This window comes from Anomaloglossus baeobatrachus, chromosome 8 (assembly GCF_048569485.1).
Source record: "Anomaloglossus baeobatrachus isolate aAnoBae1 chromosome 8, aAnoBae1.hap1, whole genome shotgun sequence".
Lineage (NCBI taxonomy): Eukaryota > Metazoa > Chordata > Amphibia > Anura > Aromobatidae > Anomaloglossus > Anomaloglossus baeobatrachus.
In genome coordinates, this window is record NC_134360.1 from 188,389,012 (window position 1) to 188,406,954 (window position 17,943).

Here is a 17,943-nt window from a genome sequence, read left to right on the forward strand (position 1 = left end):
TATGCTGTGCACCCTGGTTTGGCAAAGAAGCTTAGTGTATTCCTCTTTTCACGGTTTCTTTTTTTTTTTTTTTTCCCCATGACCCTGTCTCCGTCACTGGTGATTGTCAGCAGTGGGTTGCCTGGAGCAATGACCCCAGAAAAAGCGTAAGCAAACCAGCGCTGTCAGTTACCAAGGGAAGCAGGGCGTGCAAAGCCAATGGGTGAAACTGTGCACTGAGCCTCCTGACCAAACCAAAGCTGCACCGAGCACCCTAATTAACACACAAAACTTTAATTTCTTTGTCGCTCCTAATTGGGAGACCCAGACAATTGGGTGTATAGCTATGCCTCCGGAGGCCACACAAAGTATTACACTAAAAGTGTAAAGCCCCTCCCCTTCAGCCTATACACCCCCCGTACTGCTACGGGCTCATCAGTTTTTCTGCTTTGTGTGAAGGAGGTCAGACATCCACGCATAGCTCCACAGCTTAGTCAGCAGCAGCTGCTGACTATGTCGGATGGAAGAAAAGAGGGCCCATGACAGGGCCCCCAGCATGCTCCCTTCTCACCCCACTCTTGTCGGCGGTGTTGTTAAGGTTGAGGTATCCATTGCGGGTACGGAGGCTGGAGCCCACATGCTGCTTTCCTTCCCCATCCCTCAATTAGGGCTCTGGGTGAAGTGGGATCCCATCGGTCTCCAGGCACAGGAGACCGTGCTCCATCCACAGCTCCTGAGGACCCTGCTGGATAGGAGCCGAGTATCGTTCAGGGACATGGCCCTGCTACTTGGAGGTACTCTGTGTCCCCGTGGGGACCGCGCACAGCAACACTCCAGCATTGCTGGGTGTGCTAGTGCACCGGGGACAGCAGCGCTGGCTGCATTTGTGCCACTATACACTTCAGCGTCGCTGAGTGTGTTTGTGTCTTTCTTCCCGCCCCCAGCCCTGCCAGTCAGGGGAAGGGCGGGACGCTGTACAGGTCGGCAGCACTGAGGGCTGGAGCATGCTTTGCATACTCCACCCCCTCACTCTGCACAGTGGGGTACCAGTTCCCGCACTTTTCTGGGTCACGCCCACGGCTCCCTCCTCTCCCCAAATGGGACATCCTACGCAAGTGGGACAGGAGGCCGACGTCCCTAGACAGGAACGTCTCCCTCTCTCAAGCAACCAAAGCTTCCCTTCGGTGGTGGCTTCTTCCCACCTCATTATCGAAAGGAAAATCCTTCCTACCCCCATCCTGGGCGGTGGTCACGACGAACGCGAGCCTGTCAGGGTGGGGAGCAGTTTTTTCTCCACCACAGGGCTCAGGGTACGTGGACTCAGCAAGAGTCCTCACTTCAGATCAATGTTCTGGAGATCAGGGCAGTGTATCTTGCCCTGAAGGCGTTCCAGCAGTGGCTGGAAGGCAAGCAGATCCGAATTCAGTCGGACAACTCCACAGCGGTGGCTTACATCAACCACCAAGGTGGGACACGCAGTCGGCAAGCCTTCCAGGAAGTCCGGAGGATTCTGCTGTGGGTGGAAGCCACAGCATCCACCATATCCGCAGTTCACATCCCGGGCGTAGAAAACTGGGAAGCAGACTTTCTCAGTCGCCAGGGCATGGACGCAGGGGAATGGTCCCTTCACCCGGACGTGTTTCAGGAGATCTGTTGCCGCTGGGGGATGCCGGACGTCGACCTAATGGCGTCACGGCACAACAACAAGGTCCCAACATTCATGGCTCGATCTCAAGATCACAGAGCTCTGGCGGCAGACGCCTTAGTTCAGGATTGGTCGCAGTTTCAGCTTCCTTATGTGTTTCCTCCTCTGGCTCTGTTGCCCAGAGTGTTACGCAAGATAAGGGCCGACTGCCGCCGCGCCATCCTCGTCGCTCCAGACTGGCCGAGGAGGTCGTGGTACCCGGATCTGTGGCATCTCACGGTCGGCCAACCGTGGGCGCTGCCAGACCGACCAGATTTGCTATCTCAAGGGCCGTTTTTCCATCTGAATTCTGCGGCCCTCAACCTGACTGTGTGGCCATTGAGTCCTGGATCCTAGCGTCTTCAGGATTATCTCAAGAGGTCATTGCCACTATGAGACAGGCTAGGAAACCAACGTCCGCCAAGATTTCCTCCCTAAGGTGGTATCCCCTTTTCATCTCAATCAGGACATCTCCTTACCCTCGTTTTGTCCTCATCCAGTTCACCAATGTGAAAAGGATTTGCACTTGTTAGATCTGGTGAGAGCACTCAGACTCTACATTTCTCGTACGGCGCCCCTGCGCCGCTCCGATGCACTCTTTGTCCTTGTCGCTGGCCAGCGTAAAGGGACACAAGCTTCCAAATCAACCCTGGCTCGGTGGATCAAGGAACCAATTCTCGAAGCTTACCGTTCCTCGGGGCTTCCGGTTCCCTCAGGACTGAAGGCCCATTCTACCAGGGCCGTGGGAGCGTCCTGGGCCTTGCGACACCAGGCTACGGCTCAGCAGGTGTGTCAGGCAGCTACCTGGTCGAGCCTGCACACTTTCACGAAACACTATCAGGTGCATACCTATGCTTCGGCAGATGCCAGCCTAGGTAGGCGAGTCCTTCAGGCGGCAGTTGCCCACCTGTAGGACGGAGCCGTTACGGCTCTATTATGAGGTATTATTTACCCACCCAGGGACTGCTTTTGGACGTCCCAATTGTCTGGGTCTCCCAATTAGGAGCGACAAAGAAGGGAATTTTGTTTACTTACCGTAAATTCCTTTTCTTCTAGCTCCAATTGGGAGACCCAGCACCCGCCCCTGTTTTTGTATACACATGTTGTTCATGTTAAATGGTTTCAGTTCTCCGATATTCCTTCGGATTGAATTTACTTTAAACCAGTTTATAATTTTTTCCTCCTTCTGGCTTTTGCACCAAAACTGATGAGCCCGTAGCAGTACGGGGGGTGTATAGGCTGAAGGGGAGGGGCTTTACACTTTTAGTGTAATACTTTGTGTGGCCTCCGGAGGCATAGCTATACACCCAATTGTCTGGGTCTCCCAATTGGAGCTAGAAGAAAAGGAATTTACGGTAAGTAAACAAAATTCCCTTCTTTCTGCAGAATGGAAGCAGCAATTAAAACTTTTACAGGGAACCTTTTGGGTGCAATAAGCAGTTCTGGGTGCATATTGCTTATCCCTGCCTAACAGTCCCTGTATCTTGTAGCATAGAGATAGTTAGAAAAAGTATTTCTAAAGATCCTGTATGATATGCTAATGAGCGCAGGGACTAGTCGCAAGAGCGTTAGATCCTGTTCTCATTACACCCTCTCACGCCCAAAGGAGTGTGCTAATATGCTACTTAACGCCCAAAGGCCCAGCGTCATCACCAGCGGTTTTGCGGTTGCGCGTATTTGTGTTCGTTGCACCGCCTCAGAACACTGGGCATAGCGTCAGTGTGCATGGATCAGAATGCCCGACACTTCCCGTCATGTGCATTAGTCCTCTTTTGAAGCTGGGACGCATACACCCGGCTTCATAGTACGCATGAAGCCATGTATATTCACACGGGACATAAAAATCAGTAGCAAATGTTCCGATTCCAAGTCTTCATGCAGCAGTCAGACTGTGGCATGCCGACCACAAGAGGTAGTAATGGCAGATACTATAACAGCTTTTATAAAAGGGCTGGATGATTTCCTCAGTACACACAACATTGTTGGTTATAAATGACTTGGTGACCAAATGTAGAACTGGTGGAGGAAGGTTGAACTAGATGGACCTAGGTCTTTTTTTTTTCAACCTAAGTCACTATGTAACTATGATTTACCAACCTTTCCATAGCAAATCTTCAACTCCAATTTTCTTTGTCGCTCTATTGGGAGACCCAGACAATTGGGTGTATAGCTACTGCCTCCGGAGGCCACACAAAGTATTACACTTAAAAGTGTAAGGCCCCTCCCCTACTGCCTATACACCCCCCGTGGGATCACGGGTTCCTCAGTTTTCATGCTTTGTGCGAAGGAGGCTAACATCCACGCATAGCTCCACTGTTTAGTCAGCAGCAGCTGCTGACTTTGTCGGATGGAAGAAAAGAGGGCCCATACTAGGGCCCCCAGCATGCTCCCTTCTCACCCCACTTTTGTCGGAGGTGTTTGTTAAGGTTGAGGTACCCATTGCGGGTACGGAGGCTGGAGCCCACATGCTGCTTTCCTTCCCCATCCCCTTAGGGCTCTGGGTGAAGTGGGATCCTATCGGTCTTCAGGCACAGGAGACCGTGCTCCGTCCACAGCCCTGGGGATCTGCTGGACATGGAGCTGAGTATCGTCAGGGACAAGGCCCTGCTACATTAAGGTACTCTGTGTCCCCGTACAAATCGCGCACACACACACCAGCATTGCTGGGTGTGTTAGTGCGCCGGGGGCAGCAGCGCAGCGCGCTTGTGCTATACTCACTACAGCTTGCTGAGTGAGTTTATGTGTTAGGAACTACCGCGCCGGCCGCTGATGGCGGTTTTTACAGCAGCGCTGCGGCGCGGCTGGGACTTGTGGTGCGCCGGGGACTTCCGCGCTGGCCGCGCTTATACGGCGGCCGCGCTTATAAATCGAGTCCCCGGCTTTTGCGGCCTAGTTCCGTTTCGTTCCCGCCCCCAGGCCTGCCAGTCAGGGGAAGGGCGGGACGCTGTGCTGAACTTCAGCGCCGAGGGTTGGAGTCTGCTTAGCATACTCCAACCCCCCTCACTGGGCACAGTGGGACGCTAGTTTCCCGCACTTTGTCTGGGGCACGCCCACGGCCCGCCCCTCTTCACAGGACGCTGGCAGCCATTCCTGTTTGCAGTCTCAGTGGAGAAGGGAGACAAGCTCTGGGAGACCCAGACACGGGATTCTGGCGACCACACACCCGCTTGGAGCGGGCGGTAAGCGGCACCTCGGGTGCTGACACCACTTGTGCCGAAGTGTTCATTTGTATATGCTTGTATTCTATACATTGTCCTGTACGGTCGCTATTCTTGGCTATATACCCTCCTAGATTGCTAGACAACATGTCGTCCGCAAAAAGCAAGGGGGCCAAGACACAGGCTTTCTATGCTACCTGTACCGCATGTGCGGCTGTTCTACCGGCTGGTGCCACTGACCCCCATTGTGTGCAATGTTCGGCCCCTGTGGCACTTGCTCAGCCGGGGCCTCTGCTAGAGGTGGCCCAAGGAGAACCACCTGTGAACACTGTCCAGGTGACAGGGACGGAGTTTGCAGTTTTTGCTGATAGATTGTCTGTGACTATGACTAAAATCCTTGAGACTTTGCAGTCCAGACCGGTACCTCAGACCATGGACACTGTTGATTCAATGCTCCCTGGCCCCCCTCATTTGGAACAAATCCGTGCTCCGGGGGGGTCCCATGCATCCCGGGGTGATGGCTCTGACACGGACGACAGTCCCAGACAGCCTAAGCGAGCTCGCTACGAGCGACCCTCGACTTCATCTCACTGGTCAGGGTCCCAGCAAGAGGACTCTCTATATGATGAGGCAGAGGTAGCTGATCAGGATTCTGATCCTGAGACCGCTCTCAATCTGGATACACCTGAGGGGGACGCAATAGTGAATGATCTCATAGCGTCCATCAATAAAATGTTGGATATTTCTCCCCTAGCTCCTCCAGTGGAGGAGTCAGCTTCACAACAGGAGAAATTCCATTTCAGGTATCCCAAGCGTAAATTGAGTACTTTTCTGGACCACTCTGACTTTAGAGAGTCAGTCCAGAAACACCACGCTTATCCGGATAAGCGTTTCTCCAAACGTCTTAAGGATACACGTTATCCCTTTCCCCCTGAGGTGGTCAAGAGCTGGACCCAGTGTCCAAAGGTGGATCCCCCAATCTCCAGGCTTGCGGCTAGATCCATAGTGGCAGTGGAAGATGGGGCTTCACTTAAAGATGCCACTGACAGACAGATGGAACTCTAGTTGAAATCCATCTATGAAGCTATCGGCGCGTCGTTTGCTCCAGCATTCGCAGCCGTATGGGCACTCCAAGCTATTTCAGCTGGTCTTGCGCAGGTTGACACTGTCACACGTACATCTGGTCCGCAAGTAGCGTCCTTAACCTCCCAAATGTCTGCATTTGCGTCTTACGCTATTAATGCTGTCCTAGACTCTACGAGCCGTACGGCAGTGGCGTCCGCCAACTCCGTGGTTTTACGCAGAGCCTTGTGGTTAAGGGAATGGAAGGCAGATTCTGCTTCCAAGAAGTGCTTAACCAGTTTGCCATTTTCTGGTGACAGACTGTTTGGTGAAAGATTGGAGGAAATCATTAAACAGTCCAAGGGTAAGGACTCATCCTTACCTCAGCCCAGACCAAATAAACCCCAACAGAGAAGGGGACAGTCGAGGTTCCGGTCCTTTCGAGGCTCGGGCAGGTCCCAATTCTCCTCGTCCAAAAGGACTCAAAAGGATCAGAGGAGCTCAGATTCTTGGCGGGCTCAGTCACGCCCAAAGAAAGCAGCCGGAGGAACCGCTACCAAGGCGGCTTCCTCATGACTTTCGGTCTCCTCTCTCCGCATCCTCGGTCGGTGGCAGGCTCTCCTGCTTTGGCGACATTTGGCTGCCACATGTCAAAGACCGTTGGGTGAAATACATTCTGTCTCACGGGTACAGGATAGAGTTCAGTTCTCGTCCTCCAACTCGATTCTTCAGAACTTCTCCGCCTCCCAGCCGAGCCGATGCTCTTCTGCAGGCGGTGTGCTCTTTAAAGGCAGAAGGAGTGGTGATCCCTGTTCCTCTTCAGGAGCAAGGTCACGGCTTTTACTCCAATTTGTTTGTGGTACCAAAAAAGGACGGGTCTTTCCGTCCTGTTCTGGACCTAAAACTGCTCAACAAGCATGTGAAAACCAGGCGGTTCCGGATGGAATCCCTCCGCTCCGTCATCGCCTCAATGTCTCAAGGAGATTTCCTAGCATCAATAGACATCAAAGATGCTTATCTCCACGTGCCGATTGCTCCAGAGCACCAGCGTTTTCTACGCTTCGTTATAGGAGACGAACACCTTCAGTTCGTAGCCCTACCTTTCGGTCTGGCGACAGCCCCAAGGGTCTTCACCAAGGTCATGGCAGCAGTAGTAGCAGTCCTGCACTCTCAGGGTCACTCTGTGATCCCTTACTTGGACGATCTACTTGTCAAGGCACCCTCTCAAGAGGCATGCCAACACAGCCTGAACGTTGCGCTGGAGACTCTCCAGAGTTTCGGGTGGATCATCAACTTTGCAAAGTCAAATCTGACCCCAACCCAATCAATAACATACCTTGGCATGGAGTTTCATACTCTCTCAGCGATAGTGATGCTTCCGCTGAACAAACAGCGTTCACTACAGACAGGGGTGCAATCTCTCCTTCAGGGCCAGTCACACCCCTTGAGACGCCTCATGCACTTCTTGGGGAAGATGGTAGCAGCAATGGAGGCAGTCCCTTTCGCGCAGTTTCATCTGCGTCCACTACAATGGGACATTCTCCGCCAATGGGACGGGAAGTCGACGTCCCTAGACAGGAACGTCTCCCTTTCTCAGGCGGCCAAGGATTCTCTTCAGTGGTGGCTTCTTCCCACCTCATTGTCAATAGGAAAGTCTTTCCTACCCCCATCCTGGGCGGTGGTCACGACGGACGCGAGTCTATCAGGGTGGGGAGCAGTTTTTCTCCACCACAGGGCTCAAGGCACGTGGACTCAGCAAGAGTCCACCCTTCAGATCAATGTTCTGGAAATCAGAGCAGTGTATCTTGCCCTACAAGCCTTCCAGCAGTGGCTGGAAGGCAAGCAGATCCGAATTCAGTCGGACAACTCCACAGCGGTGGCATACATCAACCACCAAGGAGGGACACGCAGTCGGCAAGCCTTTCAGGAAGTCCGGCGGATTCTAACGTGGGTGGAAGACACGGCATCCACCATATCCGCAGTTCACATCCCGGGCGTAGAAAACTGGGAAGCAGATTTCCTCAGTCGCCAGGGTATGGACGCAGGGGAATGGTCTCTTCACCCGGACGTGTTTCAGGAAATTTGTCGCCGCTGGGGGAGGCCGGACGTCGACCTAATGGCGTCCCGGCACAACAACAAGGTCCCGGCCTTCATGGCACGGTCTCACGATCTCAGAGCTCTGGCGGCGGACGCCTTAGTTCAAGATTGGTCGCAGTTCCGGCTGCCTTATGTGTTCCCACCTCTGGCGCTGTTGCCCAGAGTGCTACGCAAGATCAGGTCCGACTGCCGCCGCGCCATCCTCGTCGCTCCAGACTGGCCAAGGAGGTCGTGGTACCCGGATCTGTGGCATCTCACGGTAGGACAACCGTGGGCACTACCAGACCGGCCAGACTTGCTGTCTCAAGGGCCGTTTTTCCATCAGAATTCTGCGGCCCTGAGCCTGACTGTGTGGCCATTGAGTCCTGGATCCTAGCGTCTTCAGGATTATCTCAAGAGGTCATTGCCACCATGAGACAGGCTAGGAAACTAACCTCTGCCAAGATCTACCACAGGACGTGGAAGATATTCTTAGCTTGGTGCTCTGCTCAGGAAGTTTCTCCCTGGCCATTTGCTTTGCCTACTTTTCTTTCCTTCCTGCAATCCGGGTTGGAAAAAGGTTTGTCGCTCGGCTCCCTTAAGGGACAAGTCTCTGCGCTATCTGTATTTTTTCAGAAGCGCATAGCACGACTTCCTCAGGTACGCACGTTCCTGCAGGGGGTTTGTCATATCGTCCCTCCTTACAAGCGGCCGTTAGAGCCCTGGGATCTGAACAAGGTTCTAATTGCTCTTCAGAAGCCGCCTTTCGAGCCTATGAGGGATGTTTCACTGTCTCGCCTTTCTCAGAAAGTGGCTTTTCTAGTAGCGGTCACGTCTCTTCGGAGAGTGTCCGAGCTAGCAGCGCTGTCATGCAAATCTCCCTTCCTGGTATTTCACCAGGATAAGGTGGTGCTGCGCCCGATTCCGGAGTTTCTCCCTAAGGTGGTATCCCCCTTTCATCTCAATCAGGATATCTCCTTACCTTCTTTGTGTCCTCGTCCAGTTCATCAATGTGAAAAGGATTTGCATTTATTGGATCTGGTGAGAGCACTCAGAATCTACATTTCCCGCACGGCACCTCTGCGCCGCTCGGATGCACTCTTTGTCCTTGTCGCCGGCCAGCGTAAAGGGTCGCAAGCTTCCAAATCCACCCTGGCTCGGTGGATCAAGGAACCAATTCTTGAAGCCTACCGTTCTGCGGGGCTTCCGGTTCCCTCAGGGCTAAGAGCCCATTCTACCAGAGCCGTGGGTGCGTCCTGGGCATTACGGCACCAGGCTACGGCTCAGCAGGTGTGCCAGGCGGCTACCTGGTCAAGTCTGCACACTTTTACCAAGCATTATCAGGTGCATACCTATGCTTCGGCGGACGCCAGCCTAGGTAGACAAGTCCTTCAGGCGGCGATTGCCCACCTGTAGAAAAGGGTCATTTTTACGGCCCTATCATGAGGTATTATTTTACCCACCCAGGGATTGCTTTTGGACATCCCAATTGTCTGGGTCTCCCAATAGAGCGACAAAGAAGAAGGGAATTTTGTTTACTTACCGTAAATTCCTTTTCTTCTAGCTCTAATTGGGAGACCCAGCACCCGCCCCTGTTTTTTTGTATACACATGTTGTTCAGGTTGAATGGTTTCAGTTCTCCGATATTCCTTCGGATTGAATTTACTTAAACCAGTTTATTGGCTTTCCTCCTTCTTGCTTTTGCACTAAAACTGAGGAACCCGTGATCCCACGGGGGGTGTATAGGCAGTAGGGGAGGGGCCTTACACTTTTAAGTGTAATACTTTGTGTGGCCTCCGGAGGCAGTAGCTATACACCCAATTGTCTGGGTCTCCCAATTAGAGCTAGAAGAAAAGGAATTTACGGTAAGTAAACAAAATTCCCTTCTTTTTTTTTGTCTGGAAAATCCGCCATATTTCTGACCTGTGTGTAAAAACTGCTGATACCAGCGCTTTATGGCTCCATGTGGTTGATTCTCTCTTACAAAATCTATTTAGTATGTCCAGTGCTGGTAAGAGAAAGTCAGTGGCTTTTATTAGGTAAACTGTACAATACCCAAAATCACTCTGCGTCCTGTGTAAAAGGAGCTGTGGAGGGCTACATGACCACCACCAGCAGTGGACACATTAGGTGGATGTTCTCAGATGGAATCAAAAGGACAGAGGGGGGCGCTGCAACGTGCAGGTAACATCGGTATCTAGACTCCAGAACATTTACCTTTGTTATTTTAGATGAAAAATTGTTTTACATGGTTTGTTATATGTAACCACTAGAAAAAAATAAAAGTATCCCTTTGACTTGAACTGTCATATTTTGTGTTTGTTGCAGCGAGACTCCTATAGGCAAGTTAAACTTCGACATAGAACCAGAGCCGCCTACAGCGCCCCCTCGGGCATCTTCCTTAGACCTGGATCTGTATCCATCATCATCAGAAATTAAGACGCCCAGTATACCAGCTCAGGTAAGACAGTGCAAACTATGAGCATGGAAATATTAACAGAATAAATAAATAAAAATGAGAATGTTCAGAGAAATACAAGAATCTGAAGTCCTAAGACTAGAATAACATTACTTTTCCTTAAAGGGGATCTATCACTGGATTTTTTTTTTTGTATTTCAAAAGAATGCCTCCTACATTTGCTGCACTCCGCTGATTCTGGGGCCGTTTTTTTTTTTTTCTTCTGTGCCCCTCCTTTCCAAAGTTATGCCCCCCTCTTCCTGAATTAAAGATGTTAAATGTCCCTCCAAGTGGGTGTATACTACAAAACATCTCGGCGAATGTTTGCTTATCTCCTCTGAGAATAGCCAATCACAGCACAGCTGTGCCTACAGGCAAGTTCTGCAGTATACGCCCACTTGGTTAAAGTGAAAATTTGAACCATTATTATCGGGGCATAACTTTGGATCAGAGTGGCTCACAATAAAAAAAAAAACTGTTCCCGAGTCAGTGGAGCGGTGGTAATTCTATGACGTACTTTGTCTTAAATTAAATTGCAAAAAAACCCCCAAAAAACTGAAAGGTCCATTTTAAAGGATGTCAGCAACTCCCATCCCCCCTCCCCTCCATAACAGCCCCTGCTTTAAATACCCAGCAGGTTGTTGGAGAACTTAGATTTTACCTTGTTTTCGCTATATACAGATTCTTCATTACAAGTCGAGTAGTTTGAGATTCTAGTTCTCGAATGTGTAGTGGTTGTGGAGTGCGGTAACAGAGACCTGACTTTTCTGGCTTGATTCGTAGATCTGCTTTGTGGTAGCTTCTGCTTACAGCCCTTATGAGCTTTAAGGGGTTGTCCAGTCTAAAACGACAAGTCTGCAGTCCCTCTATGTAACTCTATGTCTGCAGACTTGTGAATCCTTACAATTCATGCACTGTGCGCTGTGAGGATTTTCCGGTGTCAGTGCTAGGAACAGCGATCACATGAAGGCTAGTAGGCAATCTGCGCACTCCCAGACAGAATCTGACTAGACTGTTTCCGGCACGCTAAATGCAAGTGTATTGTGTAAGAACGCAAACAGTCTAGTTGGATCAGATCCTGCCCAGGAGAGTGCATATCGCATACTCACGGCCACGTGACCACTATTCCCAGCACTGACCCCGGACAATCCCCGCAGTGCACAGTGCGTGCCATCTGAGAATTCACAAGTCTGTCGTCACATCGAGGAACTGCTAACTTATCATTTTAGACTGGCCTACCCCTTACAATACTACTGATTTCCCTGAAATAACCATTCTTGGGCATCTATATTATTCCTGGGAATTGACAGCTGTTTTTCACCACGCTCCTTATCTATAGGGAGTGTCTTTCTCTCTCTACCCAGTGTAAGGCAATGTTCCCACAACATGGAGCGAATATGGAGGCTGAATGATATATCCAATCTCAGTTATATTCTGCATCGTGTGCCACATGAATTACCCTGCAGAGCGGATTATTAATCTGCAGCATGTCCATTTATACTGTGGATTTTCGCCCTGAGGCAAGCCACTCTAATTCCCCTACAGTATCTGTAACCAGAAATGCACAATGTGGTGCAGTTTCGTCCGCTGAGGATTTAGTTGATCATTCCTATGTGAATGTGCCCTAATTTACTGCCAGAACATGCTCCATTGGCAAAGAGAGTGGTAACATCCAATTGTCAATGTATACAAACATTTGCAAGAGGAATGGCGCATTGTAGACTTATAAGAAAGGAGCAGGACTGTTGTCTGTTTTAGTAAATACTTACCGTATTTTTCGGACCATAAGACGCACTTTTTTTCCTCCAAATTTGGGAGGAAAGTGTGGGGTGCGTCTTATGGTCTGAAGCTGCGGGGTAGGGAGCTGTGGGGAGTCAGCGCTATGCAGTGGGATCACAGGAGGCAGGGAGGGTCGCTGCTGCAGGAAGCCGGTGCTGGAGAAACCACGTGTGCCCGCTGCTTAAAGTAAGTGAATATTCATTAGCTGCTCCCCGCCCACCTCTCTCTGCAGTCAGCGGGGGTGAGGAGCAGCAAATCAATAGTTTAATGTAAACAGCGGACACACGTGGGAGCTCCAGACGCCGGCTTCCTGCAGCGGCTGCGGAGACTGTGTGTCCGCTGTTTAGGAGGCAGGAGCAGGCTGCCGCTGCAGTCATGTCTCGCCCAGAGGAACTGCAGATCACTGCAGTGTCCAGGCCAGAGCACGGCATACCTTCACAGCACAGCCGCAGTCTCTGTGCTAAGGGCTCACATTACTTTCACTTTGCTCCTGCCTCTGCTCAGTCTCCCGTAGCTGACAAGGACCTACAGTGATGTAATGCAGAGGGGTGGCCAGAGCAGCTCAGAACAGCACAGTGCCCGCCTCTCCATTACATCACCGCAGGTCCTCGAGCACATCAGTAAAAGTAAGGCAATAAATAATATCTATATATATAATTGCCTTATTCTGTCTGTCTGTCTGTCTGTCTCTGTCTGTCTGTCTGTCTGTCTCCAAAATTGTGTCCTTACGGTGACACAAAGCTGATTGGCCGCTGGGCTCGCCATGGCCCCGCCCCCCGCACGGATTGGCCGCTCGCCCAGGCTGCGCCCCCACACGGATTGGCCGGCCGCTCGCCCAGGCTCCGCCCCCCCACAGATTGGCCTCTCGCCCCGGCACCCTGCAGGCATTGGCAACTCGGCCACGCCCCGCCCCCCTCACGCAATGCACGCTAGCTCTGGCCCCCCCCCCCCCCCCCCCCCCACGCATTCCCCGAACCGACACGGTCACGGAGCCACAACTACCAGGTGAGTACTGTACCCCTGGGAGCCCACATCAGCGTACGCCGCCAAACCAGCCGACACATACCCTCGCATTGCTGGGGCTGGCCGGTGTATGCTGGTGTGGGCTCCCGTGCGAGCGGGGGACGAGATGCGCTGGTAACCATGGTAGCATAGTTACCAGCGCATCAAGCGGCGGAACATACACACACATAACACATACACACACACACACACACATACACACACACACATACACACACACATCAGATCACACTCACTCTCACACACACCTCACACACACATCACATCGCATCCACACATCAAGGTCCTGCAGCGGCGGAACATACACACACGCACACACATAACAGCACACACACACACATACACACACACATCAGATCACACTCACTCTCACACACACATCACACACACCTCACACACACATCACATCGCATCCACATACTCACAACATCCTGGGATATCGCTTGCTTCTCGGCGGCGATACTGTGCTGTGAGCTTCCAGGACCTGCCGGAGGATCACATGGCCAGAAGCATGTGGTATCTCCGGATGTTGTGAGTGTGAGCGCATATGTGCAATATCGTCAATGTGTGTGTGTGTGTGAGTGTATGCGATCGGGGGTGTGTGTGTGTGAGTGTATGCGATCGGATCTGTGAGTGTCGGCAGAGGAGCACGGCGTGCTGGAGGAGGCTGGGAGGAGAGAGGCTGATCCTGGGGAAGGCTGGGATGGGGAGGTTGAGAGAAGAGAGGCTGATGCTGGGGGAGGCTGAGGCTGGGGTAGGCTGGGAGGAGAGAGGCTGATGCTGGGGACCGAAAAGGCTGATGCTGGGAGGAGAGAGGCTGATGCTGGGGGAGGCTGAGGCTGGGGTAGGCTGGGAGGAGAGAGGCTGATGCTGGGGACCGAAAAGGCTGATGCTGGGAGGAGAGAGGCTGATGCTGGGGGAGGCTGAGGCTGGGGTAGGCTGGGAGGAGAGAGGCTGATGCTGGGGGAGGCTGAGGCTGGGGTAGGCTGGGAGGAGAGAGGCTGATGCTGGGAGGAGAGAGGCTGATGCTGGGAAGAGAGAGGCTGATGCTGGGAGGAGAGAGGCTGAGGCTGGGGGAGGCTGAGGCTGGGGGAGGCTGAGGCTGGGGTAGGCTGAGGCTGGGGTAGGCTGGGAGGAGAGAGGCTGATGCTGGGGACAGAGAGGCTGATGCTGGGAGGAGAGAGGCTGATGCTGGGGACAGAGAGGCTGATGCTGCGGGTAGAGAGGCTGATGCTGGTGCAGCATGGGGGATGGAGCACGTTTGGGAGTGCGCAGCATGGCGGATGGAGCACGTTTGGGAGTGCGCAGCATGGCGGATGGAGCACGTTTGGGAGTGCACAGCATGGCGGATGGACCACGTTTGGGAGTGCACAGCATGGCGGATGGACCACGTTTGGGAGTTCGCAGCATGGCGGATGGACCACGTTTGGGAGTGCGCAGCATGGCGGATGGAGCACGTTTGGGAGTGCGCAGCATGGCGGATGGAGCACGTTTGGGAGTGCGCAGCATGGCGGATGGAGCACGTTTGGGAGTGCACAGCATGGCGGATGGACCACGTTTGGGAGTTCGCAGCATGGCGGATGGACCACGTTTGGGAGTGCGCAGCATGGCGGATGGAGCACGTTTGGGAGTGCGCAGCATGGCGGATGGAGCACGTTTGGGAGTGCGCAGCATGGGGGATGCAGCACGATGGGGAGTGCGGAGTATGGTGGATGGAGCACGTTTGGGAGTGCGCAGCATGGCGGATGGATCACGTTTGGGAGTGCGCAGCATGGCGGATGGACCACGTTTGGGAGCGCGCAGCATGGCGGATGGAGCACGTTTGGGAGCGCGCAGCATGGGAGATGGAGCACGATGGGGGGTGCGCAGCATAGGGGATGGAGCACGATGGGGAGTGCGCTGCATGGGGGATGGAGCACGATGGGGAGTGCGGAGTATGGCGGATGGAGCACGTTTGGGAGTACGCAGCATGGGAGATGGAGCACGATGGGGGGTGCGCAGCATAGGGGATGGAGCACGATGGGGAGTGCGCTGCATGGGGGATGGAGCACGATGGGAAGTGCACACCTCCCCCCAACACACACACACACACACACTGGGAACCACAAACAACTGCCCTACACAGACACCCACACACACAGACAACGCTGCACACACACAACACCCAACACACAAACACCGCGGCACACACAAATATACGCACATACCGCACAACACACACATTGCACAAAACATACCTCCCCCCAAAACACACCACACCCACATAAACCGCGCAACACACACACAACGCTACAGACACACGGCGCTCCACAAACAACGCAACACACATACAACACCGCTCTCACCTCCCGCCACACCCAGACAACACCCAGAACATGTACAGCGCCCTACACAAACACTTGGTAACTACACACAACAACATCTATATATATATATATATATATATATATATATATATATATATATATATATATATATATATATATATATATATATATATATATATATATATATATATATATATATATATATATATATAGACACACACACACACACACACACACACACACACACACACAAATATATATATAAATATATATATATATAAATACACACACACTCGCATACAATATAACTATATACACACACACACCAGATTGGAGGATCACACATATAATGATGGGGAGCATACATATTCCACGATGGGGGCCATATATACCTGGAAGGTACCCAGAATGGGGGATATGAGGACAGAATTTGGGGATATTATTACTTCAGTAACACTGTCAGCAGTAAAATAACAGTGTGTCATGACCACATTCTTTTACTTTAATTTTATTTTTTTTCTATTTTTTCCTCCTCTAAAACAAGGGTGCGTCTTATAGTCCGGTGCGTCTTATAGTCCGAAAAATACGGTACATAATCCACGAGATGTGCAGAGAGCTGACAATCATTTATACTAATCATTAAAAGTGTTACATTGTTGATGGGTTTTCTTAACTTGTTTTCACTGGACAACCCCTTAATCTTCTATCCAAAGGCTTGGTGATCTGTGGTGGCCCGACACTTGGGACCTGCACTGATCAGCAGAACAAAGAATTTAGATCCCTTATTGGACACTTTTTATCCCCATTACAAAATGGAGCTGCAGATGGGACCCCTGACAACCGCTCCAGTCATTCTTTCCCTGTCATTCTGCTGGAAAAAACAAGGCTGCGCTCATCAGCCCTATAGAGACTGAATGTAGGGGCTGTTGAGAACGTGTGTGTCTCTCCATCCTACCAGGGATAAGTGATGCATTCTGCCGATCGGTGCACGTCCTAACGGTCAAACCCCCACAATCAATAAGTTAGCACCTACTCTATAAATTAGTGACAACCTCTTGGTAATTTCCTAGCATTCAGGAACTACAGCCACAAAGTCCTCAACACATTGCTGACTTTTGATCATTAAAGGGAACCTGTCACCACTTTTTTTTGCCTATAAGCTGCGGCCACCACCACCGGGCTCTTATATACAGCATTCTAACATGCTGTATATAAGAGCCCAGGCTGGGGGTATAACATAAAAAACACTTTATAATACTTACCTAACGGTCGCGCGGTGGGACTTATGGGCATCTCCGTTGTCCGGTGTCGGCACCGCCTCTTTTGGCCATCTTTGTGCCCCTTCTTCTCTAGCTGCGGTGCATGACGCGTCCAATGTCATTCACACTCGCCGGCATTCAGGTCCTGACCAGGCGCACTTTAATCTGCCCTGAGCAAGGAAGATCAAGGTATTGTAGTGCACCTGCGCAGGACCGGCGAGTGTGTATGACGTAGCCGCGCTATGCACCAAGGCTTCAGGAGGACAAAGATGGCCGAAAGAGGAGGCGTCGGCACCGGACAACATCTCGCCCATAAGGCCCACCATGCAACCGTTAGGTAAGTATAATAAAGTGATTTTTATGTTATACCCCCGGCCTTAGGCTCTTATATACAGCATGTTAAAATGCTGTATATAAGAGCCAGGTGGTGGTGGCCGCAGCTTATAGGTGAAAAAAGTAGTGACAGGTTCCCTTTAATATTACTTATTAGATCTGGATTATTAATGAGGCCCTAATATTGTTACCTTTTATCATACACTATTTTCTCTATTTTTTTTTTCCTATACAGGACACAGGACCAAATTATGAGTTCTCAAATAACAGAAACAGCGTAGTTTCAAAACCCACGACGGACTTGACGAATGAAGGTCAGATCACGGTGTCTGATCTGGATTACAGTGCAATGCAAGAAACGGAGGACAGACGGTAACGTGATTTTGTTTCGGAGGTTTAATGTTGCTGCGCTCCTCAGTTGTCTGTAGGGCATGTTTGAGTGTCTTCCTTCTCTCCCCGCAGAGTACAGCAGCGCTTCCAGTTCAGTCTCCAGGACTTCCGGTGCTGCGCAGTATTGGGCAGAGGGCATTTTGGAAAAGTAGGTTTCCTTGAGAATCGTGCTGTGATTCGGGCGATGCTACATGTCCAAGGTTTATGTATTTACAGCTGTGTTGGATTTCAGGTGCTGCTGGCAGAGTACAAGAACACTAATGAAATGTTTGCCATCAAAGCCTTAAAGAAAGGAGACATTGTATCTCGTGATGAAGTGGACAGGTATTTAACTGCATTTTTGGATAGAAAAAAAGGGGGGGAAAACAAACGTATAATGGTATATTACCGCTTTACGGTTCTAAGGGTTACAAAA

The 17,943-nt window shown here is 51.4% G+C and overlaps 1 protein-coding gene across 1 annotated transcript in view; it reads left to right on the forward strand.

The window, feature by feature from the left end:
* PKN2 (protein kinase N2) overlaps nucleotides 1–17,943 on the forward strand; it is a 189,236-nt gene that overhangs the window by 152,204 nt on the left and 19,089 nt on the right. The window contains exons 12-15 of the mRNA XM_075322303.1: nucleotides 10,288–10,420; nucleotides 17,374–17,510; nucleotides 17,601–17,676; nucleotides 17,761–17,852. Of these exons, the coding sequence (XP_075178418.1) occupies nucleotides 10,288–10,420; nucleotides 17,374–17,510; nucleotides 17,601–17,676; nucleotides 17,761–17,852 (438 nt within the window). The remainder of the gene's footprint in view (nucleotides 1–10,287; nucleotides 10,421–17,373; nucleotides 17,511–17,600; nucleotides 17,677–17,760; nucleotides 17,853–17,943) is intronic.